At 39.1% G+C, this 20476-nt stretch overlaps 2 protein-coding genes across 3 annotated transcripts in view; one reads left to right on the top strand and one right to left on the bottom strand.

Annotated features, from left to right (window-relative positions):
* Positions 1 to 1279: 1279 nt before the first annotated feature.
* Positions 1280 to 5061, bottom strand: myl13 (myosin, light chain 13). 2 transcript variants are annotated; one of them, XM_047028368.1, is made up of 7 exons: positions 4873 to 5061; positions 3145 to 3172; positions 2339 to 2488; positions 2056 to 2229; positions 1808 to 1885; positions 1605 to 1637; positions 1280 to 1501 (listed from the first exon to the last, which is right to left on the bottom strand). In XM_047028368.1, the coding sequence occupies exons 1-6, from the start codon at positions 4972 to 4974 to the stop codon at positions 1609 to 1611; spliced, it is 561 nt and encodes a 186-aa protein (XP_046884324.1). In that variant the 5' UTR covers positions 4975 to 5061; the 3' UTR covers positions 1280 to 1501; positions 1605 to 1608. The 2 variants fall into 2 exon arrangements, with proteins under 2 accessions (XP_046884324.1, XP_046884322.1); XM_047028366.1 differs by having other exon boundaries at positions 1280 to 1637; positions 4873 to 5060.
* An 8803-nt stretch (positions 5062 to 13864) lies between these two features.
* Positions 13865 to 20476, top strand: part of pth1r (parathyroid hormone 1 receptor) — a 28952-nt gene continuing 22340 nt past the window's right edge. The window contains exon 1 of the mRNA XM_047028253.1: positions 13865 to 14985. Within this exon, the coding sequence (XP_046884209.1) occupies positions 14917 to 14985 (69 nt within the window). The 5' untranslated portion in view covers positions 13865 to 14916. The remainder of the gene's footprint in view (positions 14986 to 20476) is intronic.

Here is a 20476-nt window from a genome sequence, read left to right as displayed (position 1 = left end):
AACTGTCCAAGGATGCTAAATAAAGACCAGTCATTGTGTATCAAACATCCAGGACAAATTAATCTAAATGTCAGCTGAAACAAAGGCCAGGCTGCATCATGTGTCATCTGGGTTTGACCTCTGGGCCATTGGGTTCAGTAACATTGTATTCCCTGCTATGTCTTGGCAATTAAAATGAACTGAACAACCCTCTTACTCTCCCTGAAATTAAAATACAGTACTGACTCCATCGTTGTTTTACAGCCACAAAGATGGAGGGCTGAAAAAAAAAAAATCACTCTATGGGAAAAACCTTTCTCATTCACTGTTTGGTACAGTTATTGTTTTGATTTCAAAGTTATAATTATTTGATCAAGTCAAAGGTTTGTGGGCCATTCGCCTTTCCCCTGACTCGACCAATCTTCTCTGTTGAGTGGAAGGAACTACTTGGTTTGATGCTGGCTCAGCTGAGTCCTATAATGAGGAGATGAAGGACACAAAGGACATTTAAAGCAATCAGTTTAAGTCAGCAATCTGTTTCTCTGAGTAATCTCATTGAGGGTTAAAAGAAGGGGTTTATGTAATGCTTCCCATATGAATAGGATCCTTTACATCATGTCCTTTCTGATAATGGAAGCTTCTTTGTTTGCCCAGTTATTATTAATAATGTGCATTCAAAATTATGCAACAAAAAAAAGTCCTTAAATCATTTACTGCCCTCTTGTGTCCAACAAAGTTGAAAGCTTCATTAGGAAATGTGTTCTCATGATAGTTTAGGTTATAGCGCCCTCTGTTGTTTTGTAAATTAAAAGGCCATAAAGCACACTGCAGTATACTGGTGGTCTGGTAGTGTGGTTTAAGAGTACATTAAAAACGTGATACAATGGGGTTAGCTGAGACTGAGGTTCAGGAGAAGACCACACCACAACTCCCATCTGCCACCCCGACCACACCCCCGATGAGTATCAGCCAGTCAAATCAATTACACACCTGATTCCTTTGGCTAATCACAACATACAACCAAGGCCAGTCAACAGGTTAATATTCTACCATGCTGTTCTTGTCACTCGCATGTTTCTATTCTTGTGTATCACTCTTCGGCTCCTCTTCTGCTATGCAGGCTTCTTGAGGGGGGATCTGCTGAGCTTCGAGAGGCCCAGCTGAGATCCCTGGACTCATCCACCACACCTGGATTACTGTCATCCATTGATATTCCTTCTAGTAAAGTCTTACAAAACATAATCTGTTGTCTGTGTGGTTTTTGAACTACTTAAAGAGAAATAAGCTAAAGAAAAAATTATGAATATGAATCCTTCAGTTTATTTACCATCTTCACAAAATAGACAGTAGTGTTGCACAACATTTTTGGTGTCAACAAGCAATTTGACAGAGAAACTGGAAAAGCAGAGTGAAAAGTTATTTTATATTTATGGAATCTGGGACACATGACAACAGAGACATGGGTTGGAGTTTACACAAACAAATGAGCAGTCGGTCTTCAAAATGCCGGCATCTTGTTTTTCTGTTACAGGACAAGCACACCGGTCACTTCCCACACTTACATCATTGGTGTGTACATCTGGTCACCGAAATTACAATATATTGAGTTGTAAATTGTTTTATACCTCTTTAAGATGCCATGATGTATTTTACGAGAGCTGAAAAAAATTAAAAGACAATAAGTGAGACCATTCTGTACTTTAACTGGGAGAAGGCCTAAAAAAAACTTGGCATCCAAGTGAATCGAAAAAAGAAGTGCAATTTGTAATTTTTTGCCAGAACTAATATGGCTTGTATTAATATATTACAAAAAGATTTGTTTGCTCACCTTCATAGTTTATGCAGCCGTTGGCGTCCTCCTGGTTTTGCATAAGCTGCTCCACCTCATCCTCCTTCATCTTCTCCCCTGTACCCAAAATAATGCAAGACTGTTTACCATATGACAGAACTCCCAAAATACAACATGAACTATGTCTTAGAAACCCGCAGGCTTAACTGATCACAGCATAGCATCACTAAGTAGGATTACGATGATAAAGGCCTCAGCCTCAGGTTAGACAGAGACACAGGACTTACCCAGCGTTGCCAGGACGTGTCTGAGCTCAGCGCCCATGACTGTGCCGTTACCCTCCTTGTCAAACACCCTCAGACCCTCAACAAAGTCCTCGAATGTCCCGCGGTCCTTGGCCTTGCAGATGTGTTGGTGCATTGGCAGGAATTGGTCAAAGTCCAGCATCTTGGTCTGCATGTCTGCGTAGGACAAAATCCAAGATCACCACTGATGCAGCTCAACCATCCACCAGCATAGATACAGATGTTGGTGACTTCAGAGAAATAAATCAACAGAAGGGGGACCTACCCTCAGGTTTGGGTTTCCCAAGGACGTACATTACTTCAGTGTTGGTGGGGTTTTGACCCAGAGCCCTGATCAAATCACCACACTGTCCATACGTGATTTTCATCTCATTTGTTGGCGTTCTGTCAAACAGCTGGAAGGCATCCTTGAAGTCTGTGGAGAAGAGAGGAGATCAGGAGATCAGGTGTTTAACCAAGCCTTCTGAGTATGATACATTTAGTCATTTAGCAGACGCTCTTATCCAGAGCGACTGTAAGTACAGGGACATTCCCCCGAGGCAAGTAGGGTGAAGTGCCATTTTGGCACAGCCAGGAATCGAACAAGCAAACTTCTGATTACTAGCCTGATTCTCTAAGCCCCCCGCTCAGCCCCCTGACTCCTCTATGATCCCCATGATCTAACAAAGGTTCATAGGGAATCTGAAAATGTACACCATTTCTGCTATTCTAACATTATGACATTGCTTATCTTTCTCTGTGTGTGTGGGGGGGGGGGGGTGTAACCATTATCTGTTTTCTTGATGCTTTTCAGCAGTTTGCATTGGTTCACTTAAGAGTACAGTCCTTCAATGACAACTATTATTATCCGTAACACAACACCCTGCTGCCTCTAATGGATGCACTTAGAATCCTGTTTACAAACCATTATTTGCGTATGTATGTGTCCAACTATGTCTTGAATGTTAATAGTAGCCAAAGATACAAGTCTATAAATCCAGAGTACTCAACTGTCTTCTCAGATATATTACATTTTTTGGAGCACTCAGACAAACAAACATATCAACAACAGTGAAGGCATCTTGATCTTACCCTCAATCTGCTCAGGAGTAAACTCTAGCTGGAAAGAAAAAACATTGTTTTATCAATTCAAAAATGATGGGTTAACAGGTGTATTCAAGCATGATTAAAATCATGCAATTAAACAGTTCACCAATCAGCTTTGTTTAATGGTGGTGACAATAACCGTTGAAAACAGAAGAACAACTGTTAAGCATGACCCCCGACCTTCCTTGTGCCACTCCTCCCACATGTCAAATTCTTCTTCATCAAATGTGCAAACACTCAGGAGATTCCGTAAGCTCAAATTACTCTCTATTTATTCGAAGCATTCGGACCAAGGTTGTTCCATCTGTTTATGGATGACCTTGTGTCAGACACTCCATATCACACGTGCCCTCCACCAAACTGTTGTTCAGTTTTATGTGACTCCACAAGTTGTTTTTGTTACAGCGGAGAGGGGGTGGCATATGTCATACATGATTCAGTGACACTTCACCAAAAGACAAACTGCTTCATCAACAATGTCTATACATCACAGATGAGAGTCAATTCTGTAAGTCTTGTTGCTGGAAACTGGGCTAATGGTAAAGTCGAACAAAAACTTGAAGTGAAAATGTTGGACCCTGAATGGGAACTGAGCTGCATTAGGTCAATGAGACAAATATAATCCTAAATAAAACAGTTAAGAAATATCTATCCTTATCTACTTCTTTTTTTGAGAAAGCACAGTAAGAATTGATGAACAAACCACCCGCTTAAACAAAAGCCTTCTGGTGTTTTGATATAGTACTGTTTGAGTTGGATTCATTACAAAAGGGATCATTAATCACTGTCTGTCTGGGTCTGCTGATTCCCAGCCCTAGAGAGAAGCTGTGCAAAAGTAATTTAGAATAAATGTTTTTTCTTTAAGTATTTATAGATATATGGCCTTGGTAAGAATGTCATGTATTTTTCTATTCTTTCCCCCCCTCTTCTGCCCCCTTATGTTTTCTGCAAAAACAGGCAGAGCTGTGTGGGTGGTCTGCCATTCATAGACATGATGAAAATCATATTGTGTGACCTTCTCCTCATTGTCATTTACCTGCTTCTTTAACTTAGCAAATGTTTATGCATTCAAAAGAGTCAGACTCAGCATAACACAAACTTTCCAATCTGCCAGCTAATGTCTCTAAACACTAAAGAGAGTGTCAAGGTCATGCATCAAGTCAAATGTGATGAACTGTTGGTTAGTTGGGGCTGTTTTTTAATTATATTCTACTCTCCAGTTATCACAGCATGCATAAATCCTCTTAACACAGTAGAGCTGCAGGAATCCATTTGCATGCATTGCCCAGCTCATGTCACATGGTGTCTCTGATGCTCTTCAAACACAGATGTGACTATCAGGGACAGACTAGACCATTTTGAGAATCCTTTCTAAGCAAGGTCCCTCATGCCTTCGAGTGTAAGAACCTGATATCAAGATTAGGAAAGAGGATACTAAATCATTTCACATTTTTTGGTGGGAATCTAACCCGGTTAAAATTTAAATGGAAGGATCCACTTTCTGTTATCAAGTTTTGATAGTAAACATCGAGATGTATTTGCCTGTAAAGGAAGTAATCTGAGTATGGATTTGTAATCTCCGCAGTTCCTAAACTCCAAATGATTCAGTATCATTTCCCATATCCCATGGTAATGCACAGGCCAATCAAACAAATAAAGTCTCCCAACCAATAGCAAGTGCAAGTGTCTAGGCTTGTCAATATGAATTTGTACCTGAATTTCTTTGGGATCAAACTCTGGAATCTTGACAGGCTCAGGCTCAGGGGCCTTGGGGGCTGCTGGTTTGGCGGGTTCTTCCTTCTTCTTGGGTGCCATTTTGAGGGTACTTTCCGGAGATACTGGGGAGGAATGACACTTCAGAGGGGTCTGGCACACTCTGGGTAGGGCAGTCCTAGAGAGGATGGAGCCCTTTATTCTCTATGCCCAGGTGTCATCTCCACCCCCTCCCAGAGCCTCCAGGCTGCCAACAATAGGAGGAGTACTATAAAAGGCCATGCTTTGTGCTTCTATTTAAGACAGAGGGCTGTGGGTGTACATCATCAAGATGCCATGGGGACTCAATTGGGTCGAAAATTACACCCGGGTCCTTCTTTGAATCCAGCTATTTCAATCTTAACCATTATGGCTCTGCTTCAGGACACCTATTTGATCTCTCTGTTGATTTAGCACAGATGTTGAATGAGATCAACAACAAAGAACAGGATACACAATTCCTCAAACAGACACCGTACTGCAATTATATATATGTTTTTATATTTCTAATTGAACATGACATCAAGTATAATTAGAGACAATTTGTTTTCATGAATAGGATATGTAAGCAAGCATGAGCCCTATGGATTACAATTTATTTATGCGACAGATGGTCAGATCTACAAGGATTTGTAGCATATTAAGAGAACGGGGGAATGGAGATATAAATAGTCTATCTGTGCCAGACCCCAGTTGAAAGCATCATAATTGCTCTTATCTTGGACCATAAATACATGGCAGTTTACAGTACTGATCTACAAGAACAAAGATGAGTTGGCTGTGTCCATTACAAGACTGTTGTCTCTGTAACCCAAGTGTATGTGAATCCAAATAGGTTGATGCTCCTTGGATAAGTATACAGCACTGTGAATCAAAGGTCCCTAACAGTTCACATGAGCAATCCACAGGTACATACTATTAATCGTGCATAATTTGCTTGTTGTTATAACATCAGGGTAAAGTCTTAGGAGTACAAAGAAACCCATGATTGACTGCAGCATAAACCTGATGATGACCCTGTAGATAAACAGTGTTTATGTAAAAGTACAGGACTCATGTTGGCTCCCCGTCAACACCGGTTGCATTGACAAAAAAACAGCTAACCACATGTAAATTTAGGATTACAAGATAAACAGTATCTGTAAACAGATGGTTTAATAAGGACAGTTACGCTGTCACAGCTAAGAAAGTTTGTGCTGTGGAATCGTTTACAGTTCAAATTGTTTACAGTTATTCAATACACTGCCTATGGGGCAGTATCTTATGCATTATCACTTGCATTAAATTTAAATATAGGGGGGGTCAGATGGCTGAGCTGTTAGGGATCGGGCTATTAATCAGTAGGTTGCCGGTTTGATTCCGGCTCTGCCAAATGACGTTGTGTCCTTGGGCCAGGCACTTCATCCTACTTGCTTCGGGGGAATTACTGTAAATTGCTCTGGATGAGAGCGTCCGCTAAATGACTAAAATGTAAATATGGCAATGAAATTGGTTGTGTACTAAATCTGGATTTCTTAAAATTCATCTCTTGAGCTAAACAACTTTTCCCACTTGACCTCCTTTCTGGATTGTCTTTTAACTGTCTTAACATTTGGCCAGTAAATACTGAATGAGTGCAGAGATTTCCTGTGATGAGAAGTGAGAACTGGTACGGTAAGTGAATATAAATACTGAATGAGATGAGGAATTTCTTTCTCCCTCATATAATGGTTAAGCAAAGCTTACATACCATTTGTACAGGAAGGTTTTCAGGGTACCACTGGATTGAAGGATGTTCCGAGATTTTATCGAAAGAACTACCAGTAGTAATCTGTTGTGAATTCTTTAGCGTATTGTCTAACTGCGTCAAATCGAGTAGACCGTCTAATTAACCCTAAGGTATCACAATAGCTTTTCTCACTGCCATCTCCAATCAATGTTATTTCCAATTGTATGTCTAGGGGAGAGTAATATGGCTGAGCGGTGAGGGAGTCGGGCTAGCAATCAGAAGGTTACCGAATCAATTCCCCACTGTGCCAAAATGACGTTGTGTCCTTGGGCAAGGCACTTCAGCCTACTTGCCTCGGGGGGAATGTCCCTGTACTTACTGTAAGTCGCTCTGGATAAGAGCGTCTGCTAAATGACTAAATGTTGAAATGTTGATGTAGGTGCTGTCAAACGTGGGAGGAGCCAGGCTCCTGTACCAGGAAAACAGCCCCACACCCGATCCAATGAATCAAAGCATTTTATTAGACAGGTAACTATTTGTTTGTAACATAAGCCAAGATACACACTGTGGTTAAGCATGAAAGTGCACAGATCAGTGTCTGCATGAGCGCAAAGTTGCCATTACAGTATGATACAGCATTATTACTGCAAACCCCATTTGTCAGAACCCTGTGGCCACAGTCAAGGGACATGAAGACACAGATGGAAACAGAGTGTGTCACTCTGGTTTATAAATGGATCAAACCCTGCATAGCAAACCACCCTCCCTGGAGATTCTATCAGGTGATTGTCATTGACAGGCTGAAACAGCAATCCATTTCATGGCCGCCGCATGAGAAGGCTCGTAAGACATGCAGGACCTGTCCAGATGGCTATTTTGGTGTCAGCCTGTTGTTCGCCTGGTATGTACCTTGGAAGACCACCAACTGTTTTACAATGCAATTGTTATTTGGGCACAGCAAGTGACCTTCAGAACAACAGTTACTGAGGGCAGCTTGGAGTTTAAAGTAAAATGTTGAGCCCCCGACATTTACATGGGACTTACCATTGCCATTCAGTTCTAATAGTAAGTCGGTGAAAAAGATTATCTTCATTTTGAAGGTATGTTTTTTAGAGAGGGCTCTATCACAGGTTAAGTCATGAGCTACCAGTTTAAGACTAAGAGCTATAACAATACATCAGTAGAGTACAGTCTACCACACACGTGCCAGGACTTATCATGACTAGACCAGCAGAACTTGTGGACAGGCACTGTGTCTGAGAAGACAATGTACAGTAGAATCAAAGAATCATCTCAATCGTCTGTCACTGCCCCTGATTACAAATCTGAATCATTCACATAATACCTTGAGACTTGGTGTGGCCCTGTAGCTGCGGCCAGGAGATAGGAGAGTTTGTATCCTTATTTCGCTGGAACTATTTCAGTATGTGAAAATTGGTCAACTCACATTTTACATCGTTTATGAGACTCGGAATGATTTTAAAAAAAAATCCTTTGGCATGACATTTTTATATTGATTACATGTATTTGTATAAGACGCAAGTAGACATTATTAATTAAAATATTCAACAAAATATAATGAAATCTTGTGATACTGTAATTTTGATTATTTGAGACCATCAATAATTTAATTGTCAAATGTTTAGGTTGGCAAAATGGTTTGCATTATACAGGTTAACAGATTAATTTCATCAATAACTCTGGTCCTTTGCTTCACCAAGCACTAATCATTAGATTGGTTATATCACGTGCTTGGGTTTAATTTGTCTCTAAGATCCAAGCACATCCTGACTCCACCACCTGACTCATGATTCACTCTCAATCAATTTGAAATAACTCTCCTGCGCAGTGAGACATTGAATGTCATCTGATATTGGACATGAGTAGAATATCTCATTATGATACATCAATACACATACGAATTGCCATTTCTGATTGATTTTACAAGCTTCACAAATATTACTTCCCATTTAAACTTAATTAGTTTCTTAAAATAAATTTCATTGTTGACATTCATTGTTGACATTTACTCATTATAAATGTTTTACTTGATGTATACTTATTTTCAGTTAATGCATCTTTATTTATATTTAGTACCTGGTATATACAGTTGCAATAGATATCAGAGTTGGTGGCAGTGATTTTGAGGTGAAGTCAGCAGTTGGGTCACAGTAACAGAACAGCCCTCTGGCTCTTTATCACCTCTCTGTGGAACTGTGGTGAAACTAAAACTGCATCTAATACAAAGAACATGTAAAGCACATGCCTATTTCTGATGGTGTCAGCAATCATGTTTTCAAAAGTAGATTAGGAATCTGTTCGGTGATGAGAGATGCCTTTGCTTCTACAAACATTGGATGATTTACAAAATAAGAACCTTGACTTTATGAGAGCTCCACTTCAATCAGATTGTTGCTCTTTGATGGAAAGGAAGCTCATCTGCTCTATGCTATGACTGGATGTGCTGTAGACACCACTGATTAGAAGAATAATGGTGCTATTTCCATTTTATTGATGTGAAAACTGTTGAGAGATCATAGGAATGCTGACAGTTCACTTCAGAATACATATATGACAGGACGACAGATCTGTCCAATCCCATGTTTGGTCTGTATTTGTTGTAAAACAGTTTTTGTTGCTTGTTTTCCTTCTATTTATTTATTCTGCTGAGTCGTGCTATTCAATGGTTGAGTAAAATAAGATGAAAAACATATTTTGTGTGAGCTCTGAATGAAAGCCTTTGGTTTCTGCATTTGACAGCCACCACAGTCCGTCAGCAGCAATACCAGGACACAAACACAACATAATCTCATGTAATCTATACACTTAGTATGTGAACTGAGGCACGGCCAACATGTTTGAATATTGAACACAGGTGGACTGCAAAGTGCAATCACCACGGCACCTTAAACATTACCTTTGAAGGGAAATGATCCATGAAAAACATGTCTGATCCCTGCAATCAGACATGTCCCCCAGATCCAGTTATGAGGTTATTCTGGTTGAGGACTCTGATTGAAGGAATGCTCTCTTTATGGCTCACTAGGATAAACCACTAATCTATAAATGTATAAATGTCAATCCAGACCTGGTAAAGCTTCATGTATACACCTTGGACCCATGTCACTAAACTTCCTGGTGACAACAGAACAGTTCCCGTAATGACCTTTTAGTGATGTTTATGAAGAGTAGAAGGCAATCATCTGTTTTAGTTAGACTTACTTACTGTAATACCACAATAACATATTTTCACCTTGACAACTAATTTGTCTGAAACATATAACACATTTGACAAAGCACTGTCTTTATGATCCTTTACTAAGCATAACCTAAAAGGGATTGCATGCATCAGCAGACACAAATTCTGGATTTAATTTAATCAGAATGCCCCCTAATGTTAATTTAGTTTTTTGCCATCTGTTTAGTTTTCAAACTAAATCTACAGAGTGCACATGAATCTATGAGTACAAATGACAACTTTCTGTGGCATACTGTACGTTAATAGAACACATCCTTTATTCCATGAGGTGTGTGCTACCCATCAGGAATGTTACGTTATGTGTCTTGCTGTCTTCACCATTCGTACCACACTGTGCTATTGAACGTTGGACTGGTTTGAGGTGTAATATCTGTATATTTCCTGAGGGTTTCTTTGATCTTTTTGACAAACAACACCACCCTCTGCTTCTCTTCCTATGCCATGGTATTCTGGTATCCATTTCCTCATTAAAACACTCTTTACTCAATTCCCTTTTCCCTTGCTGTGTTGGGCACTTGAGTACAATAGTCTAACCTTGACATGTGCGTGTGCGCAGGTGTGTGTTAGTTCTGCAGGTGTTTGTGTGCGTGTACACACCTGCACATACACATTAGGGGTTAAAGGGTGGTTCATTGTATGGGCGTATATATGTTATATTTAAAGCTGACTGCAGTTTCCACTTGGGGATATCGTGGTGATGGAATCAACAGTTTATTCAAGAAGTGAATCAGCACACTGTGTTTCCTCCTGTAGTGAAACACTGATTGAAATGTTGATGAAGAAATATCATTCTGGGAAGTAAATGAGGCTCTTCATATGTTTTGTATTTTACATCAACTGTCATATTGATTAATCACACTGTATGTGCTCAAAAAGCACTGATTTTGTAGTTTGTGCAGGAGTTAATGGAGAAATGTTACAAAAGTGTCCAGTTGACCAATATTGTATGTTTTTGAATTAAGTGAAATTAAACATGAAAATAAATCAAATGCTGGCTGCGCAAGATCATAGAATATATCACTGTCGGTGTAGCTGGAGGGATTGATCTGGAACCCTCTCCTCCCATTTCTACACTGATGAACATATTTTTACTTACTTTATCACCATCTGACTTTCATCATGTGGAACACATCAATAGAACGACATGGGTATGCAGGAAACTCACCCTTTACATGTATCTGTTTCTTGATATCTCCATGTCTAATTCATAGCCAATCCGGGCATGGTCTGGGCTTTTGGTGTGAGGGATATTGTGTTGTACTGTATGTAGGCCAGGGCTGTATTGACTGTAGTCCTGTATTGGTTGTGAGATGTGGTGTGGGAACTGTCTGTTAGCAGCACAGCACTGTCTCCCACTAATTTGAACATGAACAGCTCTCATACCTGAAAGAGGCTTAATGTTCCCTGTGTAATACCCACTCATCTGTTACGTGGCTAAGGCTGGCTGGCATTTGCAATGTGCTCAGTTAGAGATTTGCTCTAGGTGGATATTAATTACTCCAGATGGAAGTCAAAGTTCAGAGACCATATGATTCAATGACAAACATGATGGAGGAAATAGAGGATATGGGTCAGAGAGAGAAAAGTCAGTGATTGCAACAGAGATAAAAAAAGAAGGCTGAAGGGCACATTTAAACTGTAGATTTGAATATGCCCTTCCTGGGTATTTTGGGGGCAATAATTTGATAGGATACATAAAAGCAGAGAAGTAAGTTGTGCTACAATGGAACTATGTTGCTCAAACTAGCAATTGGTGCAAACTACCTATGTGTAGAACTACTGTAGATGGGAAGAGTGGCAGATTTATGATCCAAAAACGTATGCCTGTCTGACTGCCAGGTCTGTTTACCTGTTTACCTGTTTACCTGTCTACCTGTCTACCTGTCTGACTGTCCGTCTGTTTACCTGTTGCTCTGTCTTCATCTCGGTGTGAGTGTAACTGAGCTAAATTATTTTAACATCATTACTACAATCCATCATCATCATATTTGTAACATTTCAGTGGTGCTGCTGGCCAACACAATAATTCTGGGTGGCATGTGTAACTGCTAAAGTGCATGGCTAGAAATCATATCACAAGTACAGTACAATAATTGTTTAGTAATGAACTTGTTTTATCCAACTAACTGCATTGGTAGACCTTAACACTCAATTGGCACGCCTAATATTAACCATATCATACTTGTCAAGCCTGACTAATGCTTTGTCTTAAAGATGAGGTTTGCTGGGCTAATGTCCATGTGGTATGATGGGAGCTGTGTAGCACAGACAGGATATCACAGGATCCATTTTAAAATTATTTTATTTGCTTTGAAAGGCCTAAATGGCCTAGCCCGACCCTGTACATCTCTGAGCTGTTACATCCCTATAGACCCACCCGTTCTCTCAGGTCAGCCGATAAACTGCTCCTAAGTGTGCCCAAAACAAAGTACAAGCTAAAAGGGGATTGTGCTTTTGCAGTAGCGGCTCCTAAACTGTGGAATGTTTTACCCTAACACATTAGACAGGCGGCCTCACTACCTGTTTTTAAGTATTTTCTTAAGACCCACCTCTATGCTCTGGCTTTTGAAAAATGAAGTGAAAGTTGTGTCTGGTTATATTGATGGTATTGGATCTTTTTATGATGTGCTACTGTTTTTGATATTTTTGTATTGTGTGAGACGTGTTGAGTCTTTGTATTTTAGGGCTTTTTATTCTTTTATTCTTTTATTGTTTTTAATGTTTTTACTGTAGAGCACTTTGTGCTTCACCTTGAATTTTAAAGTGCTTTATAAATAAATGTTGCTTGCTTGCTTGCACAGACACGCGTGTATAATCTTAAAATAATTGTGACTTTTCTGCAAAAGCACAGCATGGTGTTGACCTTCCACATCCACCACCAAGAGTGTGCATTCTCCTCACATCGCTGTTTCAACCTTACAGAATTACAAGAGGCTGGATGGTGACAATGTTCTCATCCTAATTATTCTGCTCTCGTAAGTTGTTCTTAGTTTTGTCCTGTCGTTATAGTCTGGCCCTGCCTATCCACATATACAGAATATCAACTGAATGTATCAAAGTCTGCATGACTTCTAGATTAAGATCAGACTAAACTAAAATCAGGACAATATACTCAATGGTTCTTTAACATGCATGCCCATGTGACGTGTTACCATGGACAGCAATCCCCAACTTGACTGTGTACTTTCATGCCAAGTCTCTGCTCTACTGTGTCTGTGACATGACTAAGAAAATGGTGACACAGAAGCGTCATTCACACTCATTCATAATTGATTGCCTCAGCACCAATCCAAAATCCACAACAATGCATTTATCACTACATCAAGATGCAACACAGTAGTACAATTGATCACAGTGCACAGTTTAATCCCAGCAAAACCAAATAACAAAATTACCTTTTGTTTTTTCTTCTTTATTGTTATTGTTTCACAGTTTATTTAAAGTGAGGTCTAGTTATTGATCTATTTTCGCTCCTTTGTTGGCACATCCCTGTACAATGCAACATCTATATTGATTTAATGATTGGAGTAAAAGTAATTATTTGTTGTGCCTGACAACTGATAAGACTGTAGTTAGATAAACATAATTTGTTAGATACAGAAATTGCATGCATGACTGTATTAGATGTGACAAAGATGTCCCAGACAGTGCAACGTTTCAGTGGATTTTGGAAATTAAAAGTAATCAAAACCAACCCGAATGTTTTGCGTGCTTGTAAATTGGTTGAAACACACACCCCTAATGGAAAAACAAGGAATTTGAATTTTCTGAATGAAAATTTTTAATTTACGCAAGAAGCAGTTTATTCGATTCTTATGAAACATTTTAGAAATACTATGAGGTCCGTGGAGATGTTCTGTGTCGTGGATTAATCTAACGCAAGAAAGAGCAGACCAATGAGAAGCTTTCACGCTGCCCACTAATACCTGCCTCTTTCCACCCCCTTTTTCATCCACACACAGCCTACTCATTACTGATCACGAACCGCTGTCGTACACATCTGGAGCCGCATTTAACATTAAGAAAACTCAACTTTGACATGTGCTCTGAAATGGGACTGTGAAAGAGTCAAATTATTGTACGGTATCCATATGCGAGGGTTTATTGTGGAGTTTTTTTGTCTGTAGTTAATCGTTTTTAAAGTGATCTCTTGGCGCTTTCCTTGGACTGACTACATCACCATGCGTAAACATTGTAGGTCTGGGGGTTTCATACGTCCTCATAACCGATATGGTGTGTAACTTTTGTTAAGTCGATACGACGATTAAAGTAGTTCATTTAAATGGACAGTCATTTCCTGCCCGAGGATATACGCCATGAAGGACGGTAGGCTAGGTAGGGTAATACCCTAATTAGATCAATTGTCAGTGTATGACCTAGAGTAGGCTATTATCCGTGTTTTACATGTAGCTACCATCGTTTTTTAAACAAGTGAATTATCTCTTTAAATGAAACTTGACTTATGCTTTTTCGATGATGACATGATCAATGAGGTGGGCTTAATTTGTGGACATCAAATAACTGAAAAGCGGCACGTGATTTGGTATAAGATTTTCTTATTTCGCCCATTGTACGTTGCTTCTTTGGAAGGAAAGTTTGGGTATGGCATGCAAGCGCATAGCTCCATACTGAAGTGTTTAAGTTAGTCTGAAGGGAAATTTTAAATACCTAAAAATACAGCGTTGGTTTCTTCCCTACAAAGAGTCATTTGAACTTCCCACCGCAGAGCGAGAGCGACATAAATAGTTCTGACATGTGGATGTAATTTCAGAAGAGGAAGAAAAAACACAGATGTTCAGAAATAAAGAGAACAGGCTTAGTTTGAACGTATTGTAACGTCCAGATAAAAGAGGCAGAGATTAAAAATAGTTATGATTTTTCGAGCCATTATCACAGTCAAGAGGACAGATGGAGTATAAAGATGAAATACTTCATCCAGACTGTTAAGTAGGTTATTTGCATCGGAACTGTGCATCCATCTTAGTAAACCTGCTTTTTGAAAGGACACTTGGTGGTCCCAGAGTTTTCTCAGTTAGGGATGGGACCCTTTTTTGAGTCCAATAATTTGGGCTTTCTTCTCGTATCGCTCCTCGGCTGTGCTTTTCTGGTAAGTACCTTTTCTAACAAAGATCTTGTATCTTAAGTGTCAGATTGTTGACAATATTGTACTGTATACATATCTGTATGTGCAGATTTAATTGAATGTGTTTTCATTGTAATATAAGGATAGCCTACTGCGCAAAAAGCAAGCAATAAATCCTAAATTATAAACTTCATTGTACTGCTGCATGAAGACATCATTTTGACAGCCTGAGTGCAAACAGTCTGAATACTAGAACTGAATAGCAGACAAACTGACAAACTATGTCAGCCACTGGTCTGTTCATGGTATGATTCATCCACCATAGACATTCTGACTCTACCTACAACCTCTTTGGTGTAGCAATGCCAGCAGCGTTCTGTTACTCATTCACATTGACCCTTGGGTCATGTGAGGTGCACTATTTAACAGGTTATCTTCAAATATTTGAAAGATTAGTTCATTCCTAACTGTAAGGTTTCCAGTTGCTGGAACAATAGCCATTAAGAACTGCTCTCAAAAAAGTACGAAAAAGGCACACTTTAGAAGGGGACCCCAAGAGCTATTTTTGCTTTGAACTAATAAACCCATATTACCTTCAAATCAGTGATATCCAGTCAAACTCATATGCAACACGGTTATAATATACACTGTAATATATAGTATGCACATATAAACATACAGTGTAATACATATTTAGTGGATATACTCCGCTAGCAATTCACTGTCTATCTTCATCTTGAACCGTTTCCTAGATCAGAACACAAATGTCCGGTGTGGTTATTTACCTGCCTTTTACATTAATTACATCACTTTGTTTAAACCAAATATTCGTAATAGAAGTACAGTAGTCACATAGTTGTGATAAAGCCATCTTAAGCAGTCTTGAGATAGTCTGTGAAGAGGATGTCCACATGCATGGTGGCTCTGCAGGCAGAGCAGTGCACCAACTTGTGTTTTTTGGCTGGCTGCTTTGCGCATTCAACAGGCAGCTCGCCCAGGCTCTGAGGCACAGTGCATTTTCCCAGTGATGTGGTCCATCACTGTGCCGCAGTCTACTTCTAGACTCATTGGTTTAGATGGCAGAGGAAAACAATTATAACATAGCTGTGTATTTATAGCTGATTCAACATTCAGTCTTAAAGGCTGTGTTTGTGGATTTTGTTGACTCTTTTTAGTCTGATGTTTAGTTTTTTGATCTTCTCCACACAATTTGTTTTTCTTTGCCGAAAGTGAGTCACAGTATATTGCACTGATGCCAAGACCAGGAATTGAACATCTAACTTTGAATAAAAATATATATATATATTTTTTTTCAAAACCTCGCAAACATGGGCTAATGTGTAGTAGTATATATGCATCAGCTGATGCTAAATCAGTCTACTAGCTATTTTGCATGAAGGAATTGATGGATTTTTACATAGACACATAGTGACAACAAGCAGACAAGGCTAACCCTCTTCCTAGACAGCCCTCTATTCAATCTAAGTCAGTCACTGGCTTATTCCATTGATTAGTGAGAAGATCCAGCTATATTTAGGAGCCATGGTGACAGTGTGATTTGTACCTCATGACTATATCTTCCTTCTCTGGTTTAGATGTTTTCATTCTCCAAATTGCAGTTCAGACCTTTTGGTATCTGTAAAATGCTAAAGCCATGGACGTTTTTTACATTTTCAGCAATGAAGACCATTCAGAAGATCTAAACTGGCACAAACAAACAAGAACAACATGAAAATGTGTACTTAGAAAGTGATAAAGGGGGAACACACATTTAGTTTCACATTTCATGTTAATCTTGATCAGTCGTTTCTGAGAAGATTTCCTTCAGACCTGATAAAGGTTTGCTACAAGGCAGAGGTGATATTTCTGGGATACAAGTGTTCTGAGAAGGTCTTAAAGGAATTGACCCACATAATTACATTTCCTTTTCCTTATCAACTCCCTGGCTAATGTTAATTAAATCGAGTAGACACTGATATATGATGAAAGAAGCTTTAGCGCCTTGTCATTTTGCCTTTCTTACCTCGTTTATGATATCCCAACATTTGCCACTGCCATCAGACATTCACCTGTTCACATTGAAGCTCAATAACCCCTCCAGTCTGTCTGAATTATTGTCACAAGTAACCGGTCATGGTCCAGAGTGCATAAAGAGTTTTTAGAAGGGGTTTCTTGTGTTTCTTTCTGGTTGTCCTATTCTTCCTTCGCTTTACAATTGAAAATGTCAAGCACCTTGACATACGCTCCAGTAAGAGCTTGTAGTAATACATGGGATCATGCACCAGTGAGTCCTTTGAGCTGCAGGCATCATGTATTGATCCCACAGAGGTCATGGTACTGTTGCATTTCCTTAACTCCCATTTAAAGACAGGAAGAGAGGGTATGGAAGGAGATCACTTTCCAATGTTTGTTTCAAGTATACATCTAGAAAACAATCATTAAGGAGTACAGCATTTATTAAAATAGTAATCATGTTAGTGGTGGTGAAACTTGGTGGGGATTCTTCTTCATGGTCTTCTATTTGTGTCTCCATTTTAAGGCACCAATTATCATGATTGCAATCAGTCTGTTCAGTTCATTGCTTGTAACCTTGTGTTACTGGAGTACTTCTCCAGGATAGCTGTCTGACAGACAATGGTGGTCATCATGACAGAGCAAATAATTAGCCAGTGATTGCCTATTCTCCCAGTGGTTACTCCTCTCAATTAAGGAAACAAATGTTCACGTCATTTCATGGAATTTCTTTAGGTTAAGTTCAAACAGAACGTTGTTGAACACAGTTCTCAATAGTTTCCTTCTTCATTCGTACAGTTTACAGGCTGTGGCTACTGATACTGATATACAGGTACCTTATTTGAGTCCTAATATGACTTACTAATTGAATGCAGTAATAAGATCAATTATTCTCAATTCTCTAGGTGCAAAAAGGTCATACTGTCATCACTAGGCTCCTAAAGCATGTATTTCCAGGATTACACAGATATTTCTGACTCAGAGTAAACTTTCAGAGGGAAAACAGTTCTCGTGGCAGCGTTCGCCAATGTATCATTACACCAAAACATTTTTTTAAAGGTGTTACTCAAAGTTTCTTTTCGGCTTGAGCTCCAAAATTCCTATCAGGATTAACGTTAATTTTTGCGCAGTTCATTTTATGTTATTTGACACATAGCCCACTTTTGAGAAGGCTTGTGACTCAGTCTCATAACTGGCTTGTAATAGTCCAGTCTTCAGTTTCATTAGTGTAGTAAGGTTATAGCATGGTAGTGTTTTACTCAGGAAAAGGCTTGTTTTCTTGACTTCCCTTGACCTTCTCTCTTTTTTTTACTTAAAGAATGCAGGAGTGTGAGCAACTCAATGCCTTTTTTACACTTCACTGAAAACGTTACACCACTAACACAGATATTTTGATAATGTGCTTTCATTAGGTCACATTCCTCTCTCTAGCAAACATTTGTTGAAACAAATACAGTTCTGCAATCTACAGTTAGTAAAACTTATTTTTCATTAAATGCACGTATGGTTGAAGACTTGATTTTACTTTCATGACATAAAGTGCTCATAGACTAATTGTATTTATCGGAATCCTTTGCTTGTCAAGGATTTTTTACATACTTCAGGAATTTGTCCTGGTGCTGTGGTGCCATTTCATATACATAAACTGGGAACTTTTTTCCTTTATAAGCCATTCTATAAATAATAATTTAAGTCATTAAATATCTACTAACGCAAACATTTATACATGATCAGTACAGGTTACACTGTGCACATACACATAACCACTTCATGGGGTTAAAACCCAACCCAAATCTCCAAATTATGAATCACTGATAATTGGGATGTCCATCCAGTAGTCAAGGATCGTTTATCATATTCTTGTGGTATTTTGTGTCTTAAGAGAACAGGCAAGACACAAGAGTTCTTAATATGAATACACTATTGATTCTGGTGTACTTTTGATTTTAGACAACTGTTTTAGAAGGCTGTAAATAATGTCAAACTGACTATCCTGACACATTTGAAAAAGTTCTCAACAGACATGTCATCTTCATGCTCTGTATTATGTTGGATTAAATAAAATCATAGAATTTTCACTTAAACATTTGCATAATTATGTCTATCTGTGTGAGTTATTTTTAAGAAGATAATACTGGTGTCTGCAATTTTAACATAATGGCTCTTAAGGACAATAGTCAAAAGCAATTGTATTTATTTTCTGTGTACTTCACAGGACTTGACAATGATGATCTCTATGCAGACATACTGTACAATTAGGATTTAGAAAAATAATTGAAAACATGTACGGGGAGATGAAAATGTAACCTATTTGACAGAACTTTTAAGCAAGGGCAGCATTTTCACAGTTTTTGCTTTACAATACATGCTTCCTGAAAGGGGCATGATTTTGTGATATGAACAGCTCCAGTACAGTATTTTTCTGAATTAATAGCATGGAAATGTATTATTATATCACACAGGCACTAACACAAGGACTGGTTCCAAGACACAAATCTAAGTATCTACCTTACATGAACTGTTGAACAAAGGCCATACAAAGCCATATGCCGAACATGAGATCCCCCCACCCCCCATCAACTTCCTATGTATCTACAAAATGTTTGTATGTACCAATTGTTCCCTAATTAGTTTTAATTACTATATTTCTATCACGTCCTCTGCTGTCTTCTGTATTCCAGTTACCTACGGTAGGAATATGTTGGAATAGGAATCCATGTGGGAAGCATTCCTGAAATCCCAAGGCACCTCAGTGGCGTTGACTTGTGAAAATTCTCAGCCATGTAGCTGCCTTTCCGTTGCTGCCTCTTCTATTGACAAAGAGCACTTCAACCACCCCCCTCTGCTGTTCTCATATCAACACATAAATGCCCAGAAGAACTTTTATATCTCCAGAGAATGCAATGTTAAAAAACTACTCCCCGAAAAAACTACTCCCCCGAATCAGTTTCTTACATCAAGGGGGTCTAGATTAGTAAGGAATCCTTAATTCTGATATCGTTGTTTATGTGATTTGGATGTGGCTCCGTTGTCGGCAGGTCCAACTGCTTGGCACATGGCTTATGCTACGAGAGGAGGGAGGATTTCTTAAAAGGACCTCTATAAGTTTCGTAGCAAATCTCTGGGGTTTATGGGTTTGTAAGTATGCGGTTCACAGCCCCAGATTTTTCCAGCATAGAGTTAGAAAATCCTCTCATTGCACCACGATAGAAGAGAGCACACCACAAGACTGATAGAAGCCAATTCAAATCCAGATAGCAGGAGACAGAGGCCTGCCCAGATTGCTGCGTTAGCTTCATGGCATTTAGCACATAATCCGATGAGAGCAGACCTTCTCTGTGGTGCTGTAGACTCACATTCTAGTTAGTTCATGTGATCCATGTAAATGTAACTATAGCTTCATTGGGAGTTGTCTAGCATTTGTTCTGAACAGGACCAGGAAAATACGTTCAGAAATCAGATGTGCACGTTAGCGTGCTAAGTCACCAAGTCATGTTATTAC

This window comes from Hypomesus transpacificus, chromosome 10, assembly GCF_021917145.1.
Source record: "Hypomesus transpacificus isolate Combined female chromosome 10, fHypTra1, whole genome shotgun sequence".
NCBI lineage: Eukaryota > Metazoa > Chordata > Actinopteri > Osmeriformes > Osmeridae > Hypomesus > Hypomesus transpacificus.
Note: the sequence above shows the minus strand (reverse complement) of the source record. Positions and strands in the feature narration are given on the sequence as shown.